Here is an 18,779-nt window from a genome sequence, read left to right on the forward strand (position 1 = left end):
GGGTGGGGAGGTGGGAGTGGGGGGGTGTAGATAGAGGTTACATCCACAGAGAAGAAGGAGGAGGGGCGAGGGGATTGGGGGTTCCGAGGGGGTGGTGGGGGATGGGGTAAGGGGACAACATAGGAAATGTAAATAAATCATCCAATAAAAAAAAAAGATTTATTTTCAAAAAAAAATAAAGATCTTTATCCTAAATACTATGATGACATACTGAATGTCTTTTTCTTAAATTTCCAACTGTGCTGACCTTGATTTGTGAAGCTGACATTGATTTCTCACTACCAAATGATGGGCTAAAGTATTTTTAGGTTTTTTTTTATTACATTTGAATGATGATTGCATTCTATTATGTCCTATCAAATTTAAGACATGTATTCATTGGTATTTACATTGTTCTACTAAAAGCTAATGTAGTGACCTTGCTTGCTTACACCAGAAAACTAGGCTTACAATGCAGAAAGACTTTAATGCTCTTCTCCTAAAACAGACAATAAACTGCTGTTGTCAGGTATTGTTTGTAGCTCTTTAGACTATCAAGAGAACAGTTATTGGTCGCCATGGTGGAGAAGGAGGAGGTCAGCCCCGGCAGTGGCATCAGCGAGGAGGAGGAGGCAGCGCAGTATGACCGACAGATCCGCCTGTGGGGATTGGAGGCCCAGAAGTGGCTTCGAGCTTCCCGGGTGCTGATTGTTGGCATGAAAGGACTTGGGGCTGAAATTGCCAAGAATCTTATCCTGGCAGGAGTAAAAGGGCTCACCATGCTGGACCATGAACAGGTATCTCCAGAAGACCCTGGAGCTCAGTTCTTGATTTGGACTGGGTCTGTGGGCTGAAATAGGGCCGAGGCCTGTTTGGAACGAGCCCAGAATCTCAACCCCATGGTGGATGTAAAGGTGGACACTGAGGATATAGAGAAGAAGCCAGAGTCCTTCTTCACGAAGTTTGATGTGGTGTGGCTGACTTGCAGCTCCAGAGATGTCATCATTAAAGTCGACCAGATATGTCACAGAAACAGCATCAAGTTCTTCACGGGAGATGTCTTTGGGTACCATGGGTACACCTTCGCAAATCTTGGAGAGCATGAATTTGTAGAAGAAAAAACCAAAGTTGCCAAAGTCAGCCAAGGAGTGGAAGATGGACCTGATGCCAAGAGAGCAAAGCTTGATTCATCAGAGACAACTATGGTCAAAAAGTGCTTTTCTGCCCTGTAAAAGACACGCTAGAAGTGGACTGGAGTGGAGAGAAAGCCAAGGCTGCTCTGAAACGTACTGCCCCAGACTACTTTCTGCTGCAAGTGCTGCTGAAGTTCCGCACAGATAAAGGAAGAGATCCTACTTGTAATAGCTACGACGAGGACGCGGAGCTGCTCCTGCAGATATGGAACGACATGTTTGACTCACTGGGCATCAGTCCCGACCTGCTTCCTGATGACTTTGTCAGGTACTGCTTCTCTGAGATGGTCCCAGTGTGTGCTGTGGTTGGCAGGATCTTGGCACAGGAAATTGTGAAGGCCCTGTCTCAGAGGGACCCTTCTCACAACTTCTTCTTCGATGGCATGAAGGGGAGTGGAATTGTGGAGTGCCTCGGTCCCCAGTGAGCCTGAGGTGTGTACAAAGCCACCTACCCTCTCTACGAAGGCATGTCTGGATCATTTTTCTAAAGTAAGAAGGGCAGACTTCACCCTGCCTTTTCTTGTCCTCAAAGCTGTCAGGGACCTGCCAGCTCCTGAGACGATAATCACTTGACACCCTTCTGGCATTGCTCCCTTGTGCTGTCATTGGGAACTGGCAACGCCTGGTAAGAGCGTCATACTTCATGATGTCAGAGTTACTTGTCACTTTTTGGACTTAACTTTCTTCTATAGGTCAACAGAGGAGCAGGACATCAGTGGGAATTGGAGGCCCAGAGCCTCTGAAACCCAATGGAGAACTGGGAACAGCTCTCTGTTGTTGACCCTTCCTCCAGCTGGAAGCCTGGGTGTTAGAAGGGAGAGACTATCACCCAGTTGTCATGTCCTTTGGTTGTGAGCCTGTGCACCTAATCTTTAATGGCTGAGCCATCTTTTCAGCCCAAACAGTTTATTTCTAAAAGGTAGATTTAATGCTAGGGGGCGTTATTCAGGCTTGTAATCTTAGAAACTGGGATGCCAGGGCAGGAGAATTGCTGTAAATTTCAAGGCCAAGCTGGTCTACATATATACCAAGAACTTTTCTCAAAATATAATAAAAGATGTATTCCAGAGTTAGGGTGGGGCACTGTGTCTCCCAGTTCCTCATATTGGGCACCCAGGTCCCCCAAGGGCTGAATTGGTTTGGTCTTCTTCTAGGAGTGTAGAGGCAACTTGTCTAGTGTGTAGATTCCCTTGGTTGTTGGATGAAGAATGATAATGTGTTTCTCTCAAGAAAAAAAAAAGAGAACAGTTATTTATGGATATGCAAATGATAACACTGTCAAAGTCACTTTTTGCCACATGAAAGTGATATTACTTAGCTAAAGAGAAAATACAATTTAATACTTGTAATTTATTTTTTTATTTACTTTGGGGGTGACAGAGAGAAGTCTTTTAAGAGGTGGGACTTGTAACTAGGAGAGGGCGACAAACTATATGTAACATAAAAGCAGAAGGGGGCTCATATTTGGCAGAAGTGACAAACTAGAGGACAAATGTGACAGTTAAACCCTGTTTGTATGTTAACCCCAGACAAGAAAAAAAAAAGAAAAAAAAAAGAAAAATAGGGCAATGGCTTAGTGCTGCAATGAATAGCATCTTCCAATTGGCTTGGTATACTTAATAAATATGTGGGTTTTGTACTATTTTACACAATATATTATGGGTTTGCGGTAATTGATATGTTCAGGATTTGACGTGCTTTAGTGATTTGATTTTGTTCCTGTGTCTATGCCTGCTGGTCACCATAGAAATGTAATTTTTTTCAATAATGTGTAACAATATTTTAGCTTTAATTTTGTTTGTGTAGGTAGTACATGTAAGTGCAAATGCCCATGGAGCCAATAAGAGTGTGTAAGATGTCCTGGAGCTGGAGTTACAGGCATCTGTGGGTGGCTCAATGTGGCTGTTGGGAAACTGAACTTGGGCCCTCTGTGAAACAGTTCATGCTCTTAACCACTCACTGAGCCATCACTCCAGCTCCCAGTCAAGTGTAATTTTTACTTCTAAGATTTTTAGAAGGAATAACCAAAAATTTAGTTGATATTTGTATGTTCTAAAATAAACCTAAAATTAGAGGCTGTTAGTTTAAAATAAACATAAGCAACCTATATATATTAATGTATACTTAAAGTGCTAAGTGTTAGCAATTTTAAATAACACAAAAGATATTAAAATACTCATTTCAATTAAACCCGTACTTGTTCATAAGTTACATGTTTCATGTTATTTATTTAAAAGAAAGGTGGCACACTTATCCAGGAATATGCTACTTGCTTTTCTACACATTCTAAATGTTTTCATTTGTTTCTAGGCAGTGTCCTCATTTTCTTCCAAAGCTACACCACATTTTCTTGTGATTGTATTATATTTTATTCATCCAATTTCTTTATATGTGTTTTGGTGATTTAAATATTTTGCATAAACAAAATTCACTTGTGAATGAATTATGTAGTAGTTAAAAACTAATAAGATTTATCATGTTTAATAATGGAGAATAAAAATTTATACAGTGGAGGTTGAAGTAGGAGGATCACTGTGTGTTTACCTGAGTACGGTCTACATTAGAAGACAACTCAAACACATTCCCTCTCCCTCTCCCTCTCCCTCTCCACTCTCCCTCTCCCTCTCCCTCTTCTTCTCCCTCTTCCCCTCCCTCCCTCCCTCTCCCCCTCCCTCTCCCCTCCCTCCCTCCATCCCTCCCTCCCTCCCTCTCCCTCTCTCTCTCCCTCTCTCCCTCTCTCTCTCCCCCTCTCCCTCTCCCTCTCTCTCTCTGTCTGTCTCTGTCTCTCTCTCTGTCTCTCTCTCTGTCTCTCTCTCTCTCTCTCTCTCTCTCTCTCTCTCTCTCTCTCACACACACACACACACACACACACACACACACTAGTGTTTTGAAGCCCAGAGAGTGGCACTATTAGGTGGTGTGGCCTTGCTGGAGGAAGTGTGTCACTGTGTAGGCAAGCTTTGAAGTCCTATGCTCAGGCTTATTCCAGAATGGAAGAGACCCTCCTCCTACCTGCCTGTGAGACACTCTTCTGGTAGCAGTCTTTATAAGAGCTTCCTTAGTTATAGTGTCTCTTCATAGCAATGAAACCCTAACTGAGACACACAGGGGTGGGGGGTAGAGACAGAAACAGAAAGACAAAGAAACATGAGGAAAATGTAAAAGCTACTTAATTTTAATACTCCACAAGAAAATTTTAAAAAGACCTGATATTCTGGGCATGGTGGCACATGTCTTTAATTCCAGCAGTTGGAAGAGACAGAGGCAGGTAGGTCTCTATGAATTCAAGGCCAGCTTGTTATACATAGTGAGTTGCAGGACAGTCAGGCCTACGTAGCAAGACCCTGTCTCAAAACAAAAAAAGGGGGGGGGATACCAATGAAAAAGCATTAATGCATTATTTATTTTACTGATCAATTGGAGAACAAAATGTGGAGATGTTGGCATTAGTATGAAAGAACAATAGTGTTCCAGACCTCACTGACTAACCCAGCGAGACAGAAGCTGAGGCAAAGGATGAACCCTATAGATATGTATAGGTCTCAGCCAGATGAGACTCTACAAGGCCTTTGGCCTTGAAAATGTATTTTCTGAAAATGCTGAGGTAGAAACTGTCTAGTCCATTCTAACAGAATGATTAAGATGTTTATCATTCCAGAAACCACTTCTGCTGCTAATTAGCTTGTCAGTGCAGGTGAACAAAGTGCTAAAAGGTGGCTTTCATGTCTGTTGAAACATCCCTGCTAACTGAACTTTCATCTGGAAATGAGAAATGCAAATAGGAAATAAGGGGTACATTTATTTTAAGTAAACTTGCCATTAATTATCAATGGGTACAATTTCAAACATTTATAAAGCTTGCATTTTGTAGAAAAATTAATGTTATTTTAAAATTACTGGAACAGTGATTTACACAATTATTTACAATGAACTCAGCCTGCCTTTGTAGAAATATAACTAAGTTCAAAAGTATCACTGCTATAATAATTTCACAGTATCTTCCTATATTTATGACACTTAAGTGGCAGCTGTATCAGTAAAACCCAGCACATTCAATTAATAGGAGCAGCACATTCAGAACAGGAAATACAATCTACCATTAATTTCAAAAAACATTTTTCTATTAATATATCAGTATTTTCCATTCCAAAATGACAAAACAAAATAATTAGAAAGCATCATTTTCTTATTTCTTTACTATAAAACAAATATATTTTTAAATTGATGTTATGAAGCTAGGTTAATGAGTTATAACCAACAATTCTAAATATTTGAGGAGTTATTGGTTTCACCGTGAAGCATTTACAATGACAGGATTTTTTTTTTTGCCAGTTATGACATTAAGTAGAGATAATTTTCTGTCATACTAGAAAATAAGAGCATCTTGTTGATGAGTAATAACACTTGAAAGACATTATTGGCTTTATTCACACATTTTTTTCCACTTAGCTTTTGAATTTGACAATTCCTCAATAGGAGCTCAAATATGGAAAACATCAATTCAAAGGAAAAATTTTATTTGGACTAGAATTCATGTTTGAGAAGAGTATTTACTGTTATATGCCACAGTTGCTTTTCTTCCAGCTGAGATAATTAAATGGTAGAGTATAAGAAATATAGTTGAAATTACAATATAGTACATTTTATTTGATTGACACTGAATACATACTTAAATTTCAAATGTTTGATTTTATAAGAAAATTTTCTTCTGGTAAATAATATGCATAACCGTTGCCCAAAAATGTATACAGCTTGCCCCCCCTCAAATTTATATACATAGTAGTCCACTTAAGACCAGCCCTCTTATAACTTACTGAATATAATGTGCTCTTAATTTATAAATGGGCTACCCTCAGTATATAAAATATATAGGCATGTATGTTATACATACAGAATAAAAATATAAAAAGGAGAAATGAAAAAAAGCAGAAAAAGAAAGTATTCTATCCTGTAAGATCCAGACAGAAGCCATGAAGCCATGACAATTAGTGAGACAGTGTAAAACAGCTGACAATTTTCAATTTTGGCAAACACTGTACAGAAAATGTCTAAGCAATGAGAATAGCAAATAATTATCCAATAATTCTTTAGGTGTTTCCATTGAAATATCCAGTGAAGTTGTGGTCTTCTAATATGTAGGAAAGAAGACATCTGAGCTGTTAAAAGCAAACAAGCAAGAAGCCATTCATTTGAAGAGGTTAGTAACAACCCCTTCCTTAGATATGTGTAGTAGTCCACTAGCATCTGAATATACTGGATGGCACATTTCAATGGACAGGATACAAATTCATCCTAGAACTTAACAGGAATAGTGTAGGACGTCATGACAGTGAAGGCAGGGGTCAGCCCCAAAGGTGACTGACCCAATCTTAACTGTCAATGTTAAAAAAAAATATATTAAATGTTTCTGGAGGATTCTTTCTGCTGCATTTTCTTTATTTCAAGCCATAAGTCTGCTTGAAGGATCATGCAGTAAGTGGCTTGTGAAAAAAATCAGAGTCTATGAATAACATCATTAAATTATGAGACAGAATAGCAGATTTTCATATCACACTAAAGAGCTTGCATCTTGGGAATCCATGAGGTGCTATTATTTATGGGATACCTAAAAGGGGACAAAAAACCATAACAGTCAATAAGGCATATATGTATTTCAGGAGTTAAAACAATAAAGACTATTCAATTATTTTAAGCAACAAATTCTATACTTTCTATAATAGTAAATTCCATTATTTACATATGATGCTTCATAGTTAAGGAGCAACAAATGTAACTGGGCTTCAAAATTAGCAAATATTACCACTCTTGATAAAGGGAAACAGTGGCTACTACTATTGAATCTCAACAGATGTCACCAAAAAGAAAGCCTAAAGATGGTGACCTGAAAGAAAGCCTACTAGTTCTGATATTTAATATATCATTTAACTTAGAGACCCACCACAGTATCAAAGGAAAAACACAAAACAAAATCAATCAAAGTTTTCAGCTATTACTTTCCCCTTATCTTTTCTAGGTCATCATCATATAGCAAAAATACTCAGGATAATAAGAAAGCAATAGAATATTTTCTAAAACAGTATCTATTGTTGCAAAGTTAAAGTTCTCATGGCAATGTTGAGTTTTCTGTTAAACATTTCTTAACAACAGAAAAAGAACAAAAGTCTAATAATTCTGTTATGTTTTTGTAGACATAGCCTTTAGCATATTAGCATTAATACCAAAATAAGGTGCTGTTAGTACAGAAGTAGGTGATTAAAATTTTTATCCTGAGTATGCTCAAGAATACAGGAAAAGGTAATATAGTCTAACTTAGGTGATTAAACAATTTTATCCTGAGTATAATTGAATATGAAGAATACAGGAAAAGGTAATACAATCTAACTTTAAATTCTGTAAATAATTCTGCTTTTTATTGCTAAAAATATAATCCCATGTTCTGGTGCTAACAACTTTGTTTCATATTTATATATAAAATTAAACTGACAATGCCAACATAAAGAAATGCTTGTCAGCTTTCCATAAGCAAATATTCCTTTACATGATTGAAGTTTAAATTTCATATTTTAAACCAAGGTCAGACATCATCATATTAAATATTACTATTTAATAGTAATATTAATTTAAAAGAACTTTTCTCATTTTTCTTCTAAATATAAATCTTGGAAAATAAAAGCATGTTTCACTTTCATGGAAACTATGCAACAGGAACCAATACTTTCCACTTAAGGTAAAAATCGGAAGAAAAACTGAAGAATCGTTTTAGAAGTAGCTTCCAAAATGGCAATTATGTTTAAATTAGTACTGGTGGTGCTATGCATTTCATAACATGCTAAGCCATTATTTTCATATGAATATTCAATAGAAGCTACTGTGAAAAGAGTATTTCCATTTTCTTTCAACCTGAATTCATTTAATTCATAATTTAAATGGCTTCACAAAATGTATTCTTTTCACTAAAAGAAGTGACTGAGTTCTAGAGTTTTACAGAAACTCAGCTAACAAGCTCTGACCAAAACCTCTTTCAAGAATAGATCTAGTACTGAGAAAACATTTAGAAGTCTCAAAAAATTACTTAAAACCAAGGTGGTTAATGTCATAATTACACTTTAACTTTCATCAGTCATTCTGAAATTCCTTTCAGTTAAAAATTAGCATTTGTGCATTTTTGGTTTTGATTACTGCCGCAGCTGACAGCAGCATGAAGACCTTCAAAGATATCTGATAAAACTTTTGAAAATGCTTAAGCAAAGTCCTAGTCCTTAATTCTAACTGTCCCCAAAGATGAACTGATATGAGCCTTTAATTGATTTTCTGGGTTTTCAAACATAAGAAGAATGAGAAACACTGTAAGTTTTCTGCTGACTTATAAATAAGCACATTAAAGCTAACTAATACAAGTTGTCTAATTTAAAGAGTAACTAACCTGAGATGTACCTTGCTCCGATTAACATTACCATGCTACTCACTATAAAAAAGCCCAAAGGCAGACTACAGAAGATACTAGGGTCACCTGTGGTCATCCAAGTAGAAGGGAATTCCAGTCAAGCAAACCAAAAGAGAGACACATAATTACAATATTTATGTTAAGAATCACATGATAGCAAAACAAGTTATAAAAATAGCATAGTCATCAAAGCTGGCAAAGAGTTATTACTTCAAATCAAAAATATAATCAATATCAAGGCTTATGAAAGTTAATATACAATACAGATAGCATGCCAGAAGTAGTCAAGAGCATAACACACAGAGCCCAACATCAGCTTTCCACTGGCAAAGCCAAAGAGAGCTTTTTGAGAGGCTATTGGCTTGGGCTTTCTAGATTCTTCTCCCAGTGATAATAAATGAGCAATGTAATTCACCCAAGAATATATTAGAAAGGTTGGTTTTATTAATCTAGTTTAGATGAGTTTAAAACTCTTTGTACATATAATTTTTACTAAATGTGTTCTTTGATATATATATACATACATATACACTCCTCTACACATGGTGTATCTAAACTATATAGCACAATTGGGGGTATTAAATATTAAACCTAGGGCTTTCTAGTTATACTTCCAGACCCTAGAATATAAGGTAATGCCCAAGTGTTACAAAAATACAGCCATTCTACAGGGCATCATTCAAATATGCCAGATAAAGGTTCTCCTGGGCATATTTTATCCTATGTAGCCTGAAAATAGTTGTTTCTACTTTGTATAAGGACTTTCTTTCTCTCACCATGTATTTCTTTCCCCCTTAGAAACTGGATTTTCAATAAAGAGTTCAAGAACCATTTTCCCTGTTCTTTTACTGCTAGTTTTTAAGTGAAAGATGAACCTTTTTATATGCATATTTGTAGAATCACAATTTTGTTTGATTTTAGAAACAAAAATGTCTAGGTCTCTTAAAGAGAGCCATTAGTTACAACTTACAATAGCTGATTTTTCTGATGCCCCTATAGTGAGTTCTGGTGTGATTGTGGCTAGGGATATAGAATGCTTGCATAGCATGCACAAAGCTCAAAAGTTCAAATCCTCAATACCACAAAAAGTAGGTGGTGCAGATGGAGGCAGAATTTCCAGAAGCTCATGGTCATCCTTTACTACATAGTGAATGAGGCGATCCTAAACTATATGAGACTGTGTTTCAAAAAGAAGAAAAGAAAAAAAATAACAACAAAAAGGAAGATGTGTGGCGCTCCCATCAGTTTAGGTGGTACTCATTTGATGAAGCTATTTCTTTTCTAGTGGGGTGGTCACACATATATGGTACATAGGTATTCATATATTCATATGTAATGAATTTATATTTTATGCAGACCTATCATATAGTTGTGCAATATATTCAAACCAACTTGAACTATTTTCAAAGCGTTTGGTATGTTATAAATCCAAAGCCAAGTCATTATAATAGGCTTGCTCTAAAAACCATGAAACTCCTACACTGGACATAGTATAAATGTAAAAATAAAAGCATTATCTAATAATGTCATCTATAATATTAGCATATTAATATATGTGGTTATATAATTCATATTATTAGCTATATAATGAATCATATTTAATATGTTTTAAATTTGTTTACAATTCACTCAAATACATTTATAAACCAAATAATACGTTTGCTTCAATATTAACAAACTTCTTTTGGAAATTAAGTGATACAATATCTTTTCCATAAATTAAATTAAAGAAAGTGAGTTTCAAGGCAACAATTCTATTATCTTTTTGGTTTTCTTAGGTTAAGGCTCTATCTGTATTGTTATTACCATATACCTTACACAGAATGTAAACTGCCATTATATAGTTATATTGTTTAAAGTAATATAGTTAGCAAAACCTTAAATATTATTCTCAGTTAATTGTACAGCTTAGAGATCCTACTGGACACTATGAAAATATTTCAATGTTTTCATAAAACTATTAAATATATTTAACAACTGGTATAACTTCAACAAGAATAAAATTAAGAGCTGGATCTGGCAGTATAGACTTTAATACTGGCTTCTTGGGTGTCTGGATCAGGACAATAAGGAAGTTCAAGGACTGGCTGGACTACAGACTGAGTTCAAGGGCACCCTGAGCAAATGAAGCCCTACTCAAGATAAAAAAGATGGCTGAAGATAAAGGAACCTATTATGCCGTAAGCTAATTTTAAAAATGAATAAAAAATATATAAGAAGAACAAAGGGAGGGCTGGGATATGGCATTTGCCTTATGTGTGTGATGCTGGGTTCAATCTCTAGGACTGAAAACAAATATCAACTCTAAACAAATGATGTTACCTTTACTACTGATGCTGGTAGCAAAAAATAAAGAAAATAAAAATTAAAGTTGAACATAGTGCATATATCTGTATTCCCAGCAGAGGTAGAGGCGACAAGACCAGAAGTTCAAACTTCTACAAAATAAGTTCCTGGCCAGCTTGTGCTAGATGAGACCACATACAAACAAGGAAAGAAAAAATGAAACTTAAAAAAATAATAATAAAAAAGAAAGAAATTCAATTTTCATTTTTTTACCATTTTTTTCAAGTGTTAGATATTCATTGTCAATAAGGAATAAAAATGGAAAATGATCTATTGCTTTTGTGAAAATCTGAAGTTAACATTGTATCTTTAAGAGATAGTGAAGAGAAAATGTGTATATTTGGTGTCCGGGGGGAGGAGGGAAGAAGCCAGCCTGGTTGTTTCATTAACAAAAAATCAGCTAGTCCAAGAAATCATAGACCCAACTTCACATTGCATTGATTTAGGGGAATAAGCAAAGAAATCAGAGTCTACATTTGTTATAGTTCACACAGAACCCAGAAGTGTGATAGGAGAGTAGTACTTATGATGGAGAAATATAATTGTCTAGGGTCTCAAAACTGCAGTCATAGCAAAAATAAGGTAACCCACCATCTTAGAAAAAGAAGCTGAGCCTGAGGTGTGCATGAGACTCAGCAAACAAATATTAAAAAAGGAAAAAAGGAAAGGAGAAATAATAAGCCCAGTCTCAACCGAAAGCATATTAAATTTATTTGGGAGAATAAAGGTCCAATTTTAATTAGGAACACCCAGGGCCCAAACTACAGCTTACAGTGAAATAGAAGCCACACACACTAACAGTATATGCTTGGAAGTTGGGTAATGCTTCACCTATAAACCCTTCTTCAATAAAGTGTGCTGTTCATTCTACTTGATATCTTGAATTTTGACAAGGACTATAATACCACGTCATCAAATGCAGCCTACAACTATTTACTAAACCTGAATACTTTCCTGTTTAAGTGACTTGGAAGCCAAAATAGTTCTTTATTTTCTGCTATTGACATTTCTCAATTATAAAACTTCCAACTTACTATATTTAGTTTACTTCCTCCTGTCTGGTTTCATAGGAATTTACATTGCATCATGGTTTACTCAGTCTGATTACTTTCTGTGAGTGTCTGGAATCAGATGTGGAAGTGAATATACCTCTCGATTGCTTCTAGTGATGAAAAAAGCCTCCCAAAAAGGTAGACATGATCAAGGAGAGGGAAAATAAGAGTCTAGTTGATTTTCTCATTAAGAAAGGAACCAGAAATAACAATTTTACTTTGGGAAAATTCAATTACTCATTGACATGCCAGGAATAAATCAATAAGGAGTGACATGACAGGCTGGCGTGGAAAGACACTTAGGAACCTGTAATTCCACCCAATGTCTAAAACTCTGAAGTGTTCTCAAAAATGTAAGAAACTTTACATATAGAATAATGCTTTTCTTCAGAGCAGCCTAGGGCTTAGTATAAGTAGCCATACACTTGAATAAACTAACATACTAAGAAAAAGGTCCCTAATAAATAAAAACTGTCAATAATAGCCAATGAAGAACAATTTACCACTTTCTGGAGACTGAGTTGTAACCCAACCGATTGACTTCATCACAGCTTTCTTCCATGTGGAGTAACGGATTTCACTTTCTGAAATTAGAATTGGGAAAAACACACGTATGAGATGCAAGTAATCAAGGTGCTCAAAGTTCAATACTTACGACTGATTACTCAGCACTCCTAACAAACCTTTGCATACATTAAACCCAAGTGAGGCTTTACTGGAACATAAATTTGGGAATATACCCCTGGTGGTGACTGGCAGTGAGTAGGGGAGATTCTCTGAAGCTGGAGGAACGATGTATAATAGAAATTTAGCGTGAGGCTAGGGGAGATTGGGAGACAGGCTACCTGCTATGAAGATGGGACTATTCACAAGAAAGTGGTGGTGATTCCAAAATGAAAATCCTGTTTGAAAATACTTTTTTTTTTGTGGGGATGGGGAGGGCTGACATAGGCAGAGAGGTGAAGTACAATGTGGAAAAACCAGAATTGAAGGAATTAGCAAATCATAACTGCCCCATCACCAACATCTTAAATGGGATTTAAGGTAAAAATCTATAATATAAAAAGTACACAAAGGTAAACAATGATGCTGCCCCATTATAGATGCAGAATCCTGCATAGGACTACCTAAGCAAGTGTATCTCCCTTCTCACTTTATATGTTTTAGAATTTCTTTTCTTCTGAGACAATGTTTTACTGGCTGGTCTAGAACTTGCTATATAGACCAGGCTGGCCTGGAACTCACAAGAGATCTGCCTGCCTCTGCCTCCCAAGTGATGAGATTAGAGGTGAGTGCCACCACATCTGGCTTTCCATTCTCACTTAAAACAAACAAACAAACAAACAAACAACAAACCCCTAGGCTGACAAGATGGTCAACAAGGTGGAAGCATCATTCTCTTGAACAGTATAGATGGGACATATTCCACTCACGCATGTATGTTTAGCAGCCAAAGGACTTTGCTCCAAAACTTGTAAATGAATCAAAGGGTAGAAATCTCCCCACCTGAAGGCCATTTTCATTGTGTTCCATTGAAAGTTTTGTTGTTTAGCTATACCTTCAGCATTGATCTGAGGTTCAAACCGCTCCACTGTGACAGCTGACAAATCCTCAGGTTCAAGACTCCAAACACCAACACCCTCTGCAGCCCCAGCTGCCATGGCAGCTCCTAGAGCAGTTGTTTCAGGCATGGAGGGCTTCACTGAGAGGAGAGAGCTATGTCAACAACTGTGGAATTATATATGCCTGAAGGATCAGTTTCTTCCCAAACTAACATTATTACTTCTGGGCTTTAAAGGAGTGAAGGGTTACTAACCTACTGGAATATACAGAATGTCTGCTTGTAGCTGCATAAGAATTTTATTGCTGGTCATTCCTCCATCTACTTGCAAATGACTGAGTGGAATTCCACAGTCACGGTTCATGGCATCTAAAATCTTCAATAAAGCAAATGCAATTAGCATCATGAAACTACTTCACAGTATCATGTCTAAAAATGGCACAACCCTTCATACACAAACCTGGAAGTATTTCTCACAGCCCAAAGAGTGACATTGAGACATCTTATTCTGCTCTTCTAAGCCCTCCTTGATCTGACGGCAGTCAACCTTTCCTGGACTCAAACTTCCATATTCACCCTACTATTCAGTAAGCTAAGCAATTCTATTTTGTATTTTCATTTCCTATCTTGATACCTGCATTTGTATTCTTTGCCTAATATGTACTATTTTTTCTACTACCCAGTCTTCTCTCTAACATAGAATGCCCAGTGGTGGGTGATAATGTACTGATAAGATAATGATAGTTGCAGGGGAGAGAGGGCACAATTGTATTTAGGGTAGTGGTTTTCCTGGCTACAGTTTTTTCAATTGGGAACATTTTAGGTACTTGATAATTTCAGGCATAAATAAATAATTAATATAATTGGGAACATTTTAGGTACTTGATAATTTCAGGCATAAATAATTAATATTTAAGAATGGTAAGAATAGATCAAGTACACACACACACACACACACAATTTGCCTATGTTCCTTACCTCTCGGGTTTGGAAACAAACAGCTTCTAATGCAGCAAAAGCAATATGACATTTATTGGTGAACTGAGTGAGTCCACAAATGATCCTAAAAAGACACAGAAAGATTTTCAGACTAGAATAGTATGAATAGGCCATGGATTCCTTTTTCTTACCCTATTTCTGGCTCCTACAGTGCTTTTGTCCTCTTTTGTGTGATGGTCCCTTGCCCTTTGGGATACAGCGTGTAGCTATCCCATTTACAATGGAACACTTTACTGACATTTATTTTCTGCACTCTGGCCAATTTTTGAGTCTCTGTATTAACCACCTGTTTTCTGATGAGAGTTAAACTCTTCTACCACTCTACCACATCCAAGCCCTGAGATTAAGCCATTGATAGTATGTCCCAAATATGTAAAAAGTAAATTCAATAAATAGAGATGTAGGGAAGAAAGAAAATTGGATATATTCATTGAGTAGTCCAGAATGTCCTTATAGCCCATAGCCCTACATCTACAGGTGGAAGTATCTGTGATCTAACAGGACACATAATATTAACACAAAATCAAATCACATTCATTTAGATGTTAGTGATTTTGTCTACAATATACAGGTAAAAATAGACAGAAAATGACTGCTTAGTTAACTAATTTAGTAAATATTCAAGACTCCCCAATATATACATATTGTCAATATATTCCTCTTTTGTGATTGTTCTTAATTTTTATTAGCATTTATTAGTTAAACCTACCAAGATTCATTATGACATTTTCATATATCTATATAATGCTTTTGAACATATTAAACTCATTACTGTTTCATTCCTAATAATCCCTTTTCTCTTTCCAACTAGAGGAAATAACAATAATCCTTTCTGTTTTCATGTCTTTTATCATCATTTACTTTTCAATTAATAAATAATAGTTGTATATATGACTGTCATGTTGTGTAATGTTTGGAGCGATGTATATAATGTGATATCTGCCACCCTGTGCATTTATCTTATCTTTGTAAAAGGAACACTCAATATCCTTTTTTTGGCTGTTTTAAAATAGGTAGTAAATTACTTGTATCAATAGAAATACTTACCCTCTTGCACTGGGCTCCCAATAAGGTGCATATAACCCTGAAAATGCTGGAACAAAGTAGCAGCCATAAGAAGTACCTACTTCTTTAGCAAGTTTTTCTAATATTAAAAAGGAAAAAGAAAATCAATATATTAATAAATAAATAAACATAAATAAATAAAGATACATACTTTCGATTTTAGTTCAGAATTTCTAGTTCATTAGTATCAATGTGTTTCTGATTACAGTAGAATGTTAAGAGCAATAAGAACATTTCCCCCCTACACTGAACGCCCAACACAAATTAAACTGAGCTCAAGAAACCAAGGACCTGGATTAATTTCCTTTAGCCAGTTTAGTTCATTTCCATTCGCATGTATGTTGTACGTGTGCACATGGCGAGGGTGTGCACACATTTAAGGGTCAGAAGTTAACCTTGGGGGTTGTTCCTCAGGAGATGGTCATCTTATTCATTAAGACAATGTCTCTCGCTGGCCTAGAACATGCCACAAAGGCTAGACTAATGCGCTGCAGCTCTCCGACCTTGGGATTAAATGTGTAAGCCACCAAACTTGTTTTATTTTTGGTTTTGTTTTTTTATGTAGTTCTGGGGACCAAACTCAGATCCGTGTATTTGCATTCTAAAGATTTTAACTATTGAACTATCTCCCCAGCTCTGTTTCTATGATTTTTAAGTTCTCAACTAGGAGATAAGGTGGCCTCTCCTTCTGCACCTAACCAGAAATGAATTTCTGATTGTCTTACCTTGAGGCAAAGTTAAACAAGTAGATAAGAATGTGAATGGCTGAGTTCAAACTAATTACCCACAGGCTGAATATAACCATATTAATAATTTATAAGCACCAGAGTTCTAATGTTCACTCTAATCTAGAAGTTAAAGCTCTTTCTCATCAGATAACATGTAACTACACTCCTTTACCTACAGATTCGGGCACTCTCTGGTGTTCAATTTTACGCATCAGTAATTTTTATGCCTGATCTTAACAGTTTGTAATAACTACCACAAATTGTGTCTGATAATTATGTAATAAATCTTCATAAAACAGTCATTTCTGGACAAATCAAATTTATATAAAAAGTCCACATAATTCATAGATCAAGTTGGTGGCAAAGTTAACACTGACAGATTGCAGGAACAAAATATTAACTTTCTTTCATTCTCCTATAGTTTTTTTCTTTTGAAACTGAGTCTCTCTATGTAGCTGTGGCTAACCTGGAACTTGTTATGTAGACTAGGCTGGTTTGGAACTCACAAAGATCCTATCTCTGCCTTCTGAGTATTGTGATTAAAGGCATGCACAAGAATGCCTAGCTTTCTTTAGACAGTTTAACTCTTTACTAAAACATACTCACCAATTTCTTCAGAGGACTTAATAATTCCAAGGTTGTCTCTTAGCCAGCGGATTACAGCACCAGCTATAGCTACGGAACCCTGCCGGGAAAAAGGAATCAAATATGGAATGTGTGTTGCCACTAGAAAGGGTATTATTCTCTATGTATGCTATTTCTAAGTAGAGAACGTTCAAGCAATTTAATTTGGGGGTTCCTACAAACATGAAAACCATGACTTCTAATATGAACAATTTTACCTAGACCATGTTATGAATAGGGAAGAGAAGTGAATGCTGCAGTATACCCTTAATAATATCCCAATAGGTGCTCACCCACCTTTCAAGCAGCTTGATCTTTGTACAATTTGGTAAGCTACTTAGGCACAGTGTCATTTATTAAAAAACTCTCTATCACCCATAAAGCTATTGCAATGAGCCACAGTAAAACTTTAAGTATGTTTTATATATCTAATAGCACAGAAAAAATAAAATAAAAGACCAGTGAAGACACCAAGTGATTATCCATATATTACAGGGTTAAGGCACTGGGTTAGATTCCCTAGTATCCCATCCACACTCAGCCAATCTCTGGGGGATTGGGAGGGAGAAATGAGGGTGAAAACATATCATTTTAATCATATTTGTGTCCGAGTTTCATTACTTAATGGCTATCTGATCTCAGATAAATTATATAGGCTTTCTGAGTTCCATTTTTAACCTACAGAGTAATGGTTACTATTACAATACTTATTTAAACAAACCCTCATAACTCTTACTATTAGAACACATGTAGAGGTTCTTACCAAACAAAAACACTAGCTTCATTGATCTTTAATTGTCAGTGTTATATACTATGATTACATGTATATAGAATGCCCACGCTCAGTAAATCCATAGGAAAAGGAAGTAGATTGATGGCTGCTCAGGTCTGAATGGGTCAGGACAGGATAGCGTGAGGTAGAGCTGTAAACGGGGTTTTGCTTTGGGGTTATGAAATATTCTGAAGTTGTTATATTGTTGTTTGCAAAAAAATCTATGACTACACTACAAACCATAGACTTGTACACACAACAAAGATAAATTTGGGGCTAGAGTTGTAGCTTAGTTGTACACTAGGCCCACGTTTCCATTCCCAGCATCACAAAAAAAAGGAAAAAAAAAGATGTTTTGGTATACAGACTATAGTTCAATAAAGCTATTATAAAAAATATACTAGACCAGGGGTTTAGCTGTGTCAGAAAGCTTGTCTGGCATGTTTAAGGTCCTAGGATCAATCCCCAGTCCTATAAAAACAAACAGATCCTAAAGGCAAACATGTATCAAAAACAATAATTAAGGACTCTAATCTATTGTGCTGAAGTTTCATTCACAAAATTACTTCTATTGAGTCATTCTACACCAAATGTCAGATTTATTAAGTGTAGAAACATGCCTCCAGGTCAATTAAATGAATTTCAATCTGTCTTACTGGTAATCGTGTTGCACATCTATAATTCTAGATGGGGAGATGGGGAGAGAAGGATCTGGAGTTCAAGGCTGTCCTGGGGCACTTAGTGAGTTAGAGCTTGAGCTACATGAGATCCTTTCATAAATTTAAAACAAAACAAAAAGCAAAGATAAAATCAAAGCCTGGAGAGATGGCTCAGAGTTTGAGTACTGGCTGCTATACCAGAGAACCCAGGTTCAATTCCCAGCAATCGGATGGCAGCTTACAAAAAAACTGAATCCCACTCTAAGGTGACTTAATGCCCTCTTCTGCCTCCCCTCCCCCCCCCCCCCCTGTCCCGGCACTGCAGACATATAGGCAGGCAAAATATCCATAGTCATA

General features: G+C 36.4%; 1 protein-coding gene and 1 pseudogene across 5 annotated transcripts in view; one reads left to right on the top strand and one right to left on the bottom strand.

Moving 5' to 3' along the window:
- Positions 1-557: 557 nt before the first annotated feature.
- LOC114619178 lies at positions 558-1,597 on the top strand (annotated as a pseudogene).
- A 3,354-nt stretch (positions 1,598-4,951) lies between these two features.
- Gk (glycerol kinase) overlaps positions 4,952-18,779 on the bottom strand; it is a 71,542-nt gene continuing 57,714 nt past the window's right edge. For 3 of the 5 annotated variants that reach the window (XM_028765036.1, XM_028765035.1, XM_028765039.1), the window contains 8 exons: positions 16,974-17,052; positions 15,622-15,718; positions 14,554-14,638; positions 13,831-13,951; positions 13,573-13,716; positions 12,518-12,598; positions 8,596-8,682; positions 4,952-6,777 (listed from right to left, as the gene is read on the bottom strand). In XM_028765036.1, the coding sequence (XP_028620869.1) occupies positions 6,767-6,777; positions 8,596-8,682; positions 12,518-12,598; positions 13,573-13,716; positions 13,831-13,951; positions 14,554-14,638; positions 15,622-15,718; positions 16,974-17,052 (705 nt within the window). In that variant the 3' untranslated portion in view covers positions 4,952-6,766. The remainder of the gene's footprint in view (positions 6,778-8,595; positions 8,683-12,517; positions 12,599-13,572; positions 13,717-13,830; positions 13,952-14,553; positions 14,639-15,621; positions 15,719-16,973; positions 17,053-18,779) is intronic. The other 2 variants (XM_028765038.1, XM_028765037.1) reach the window with 1 other exon arrangement.

Source organism: Grammomys surdaster, unplaced genomic scaffold (genome assembly GCF_004785775.1).
Source record: "Grammomys surdaster isolate TR1022 unplaced genomic scaffold, NIH_TR_1.0 148, whole genome shotgun sequence".
NCBI lineage: Eukaryota > Metazoa > Chordata > Mammalia > Rodentia > Muridae > Grammomys > Grammomys surdaster.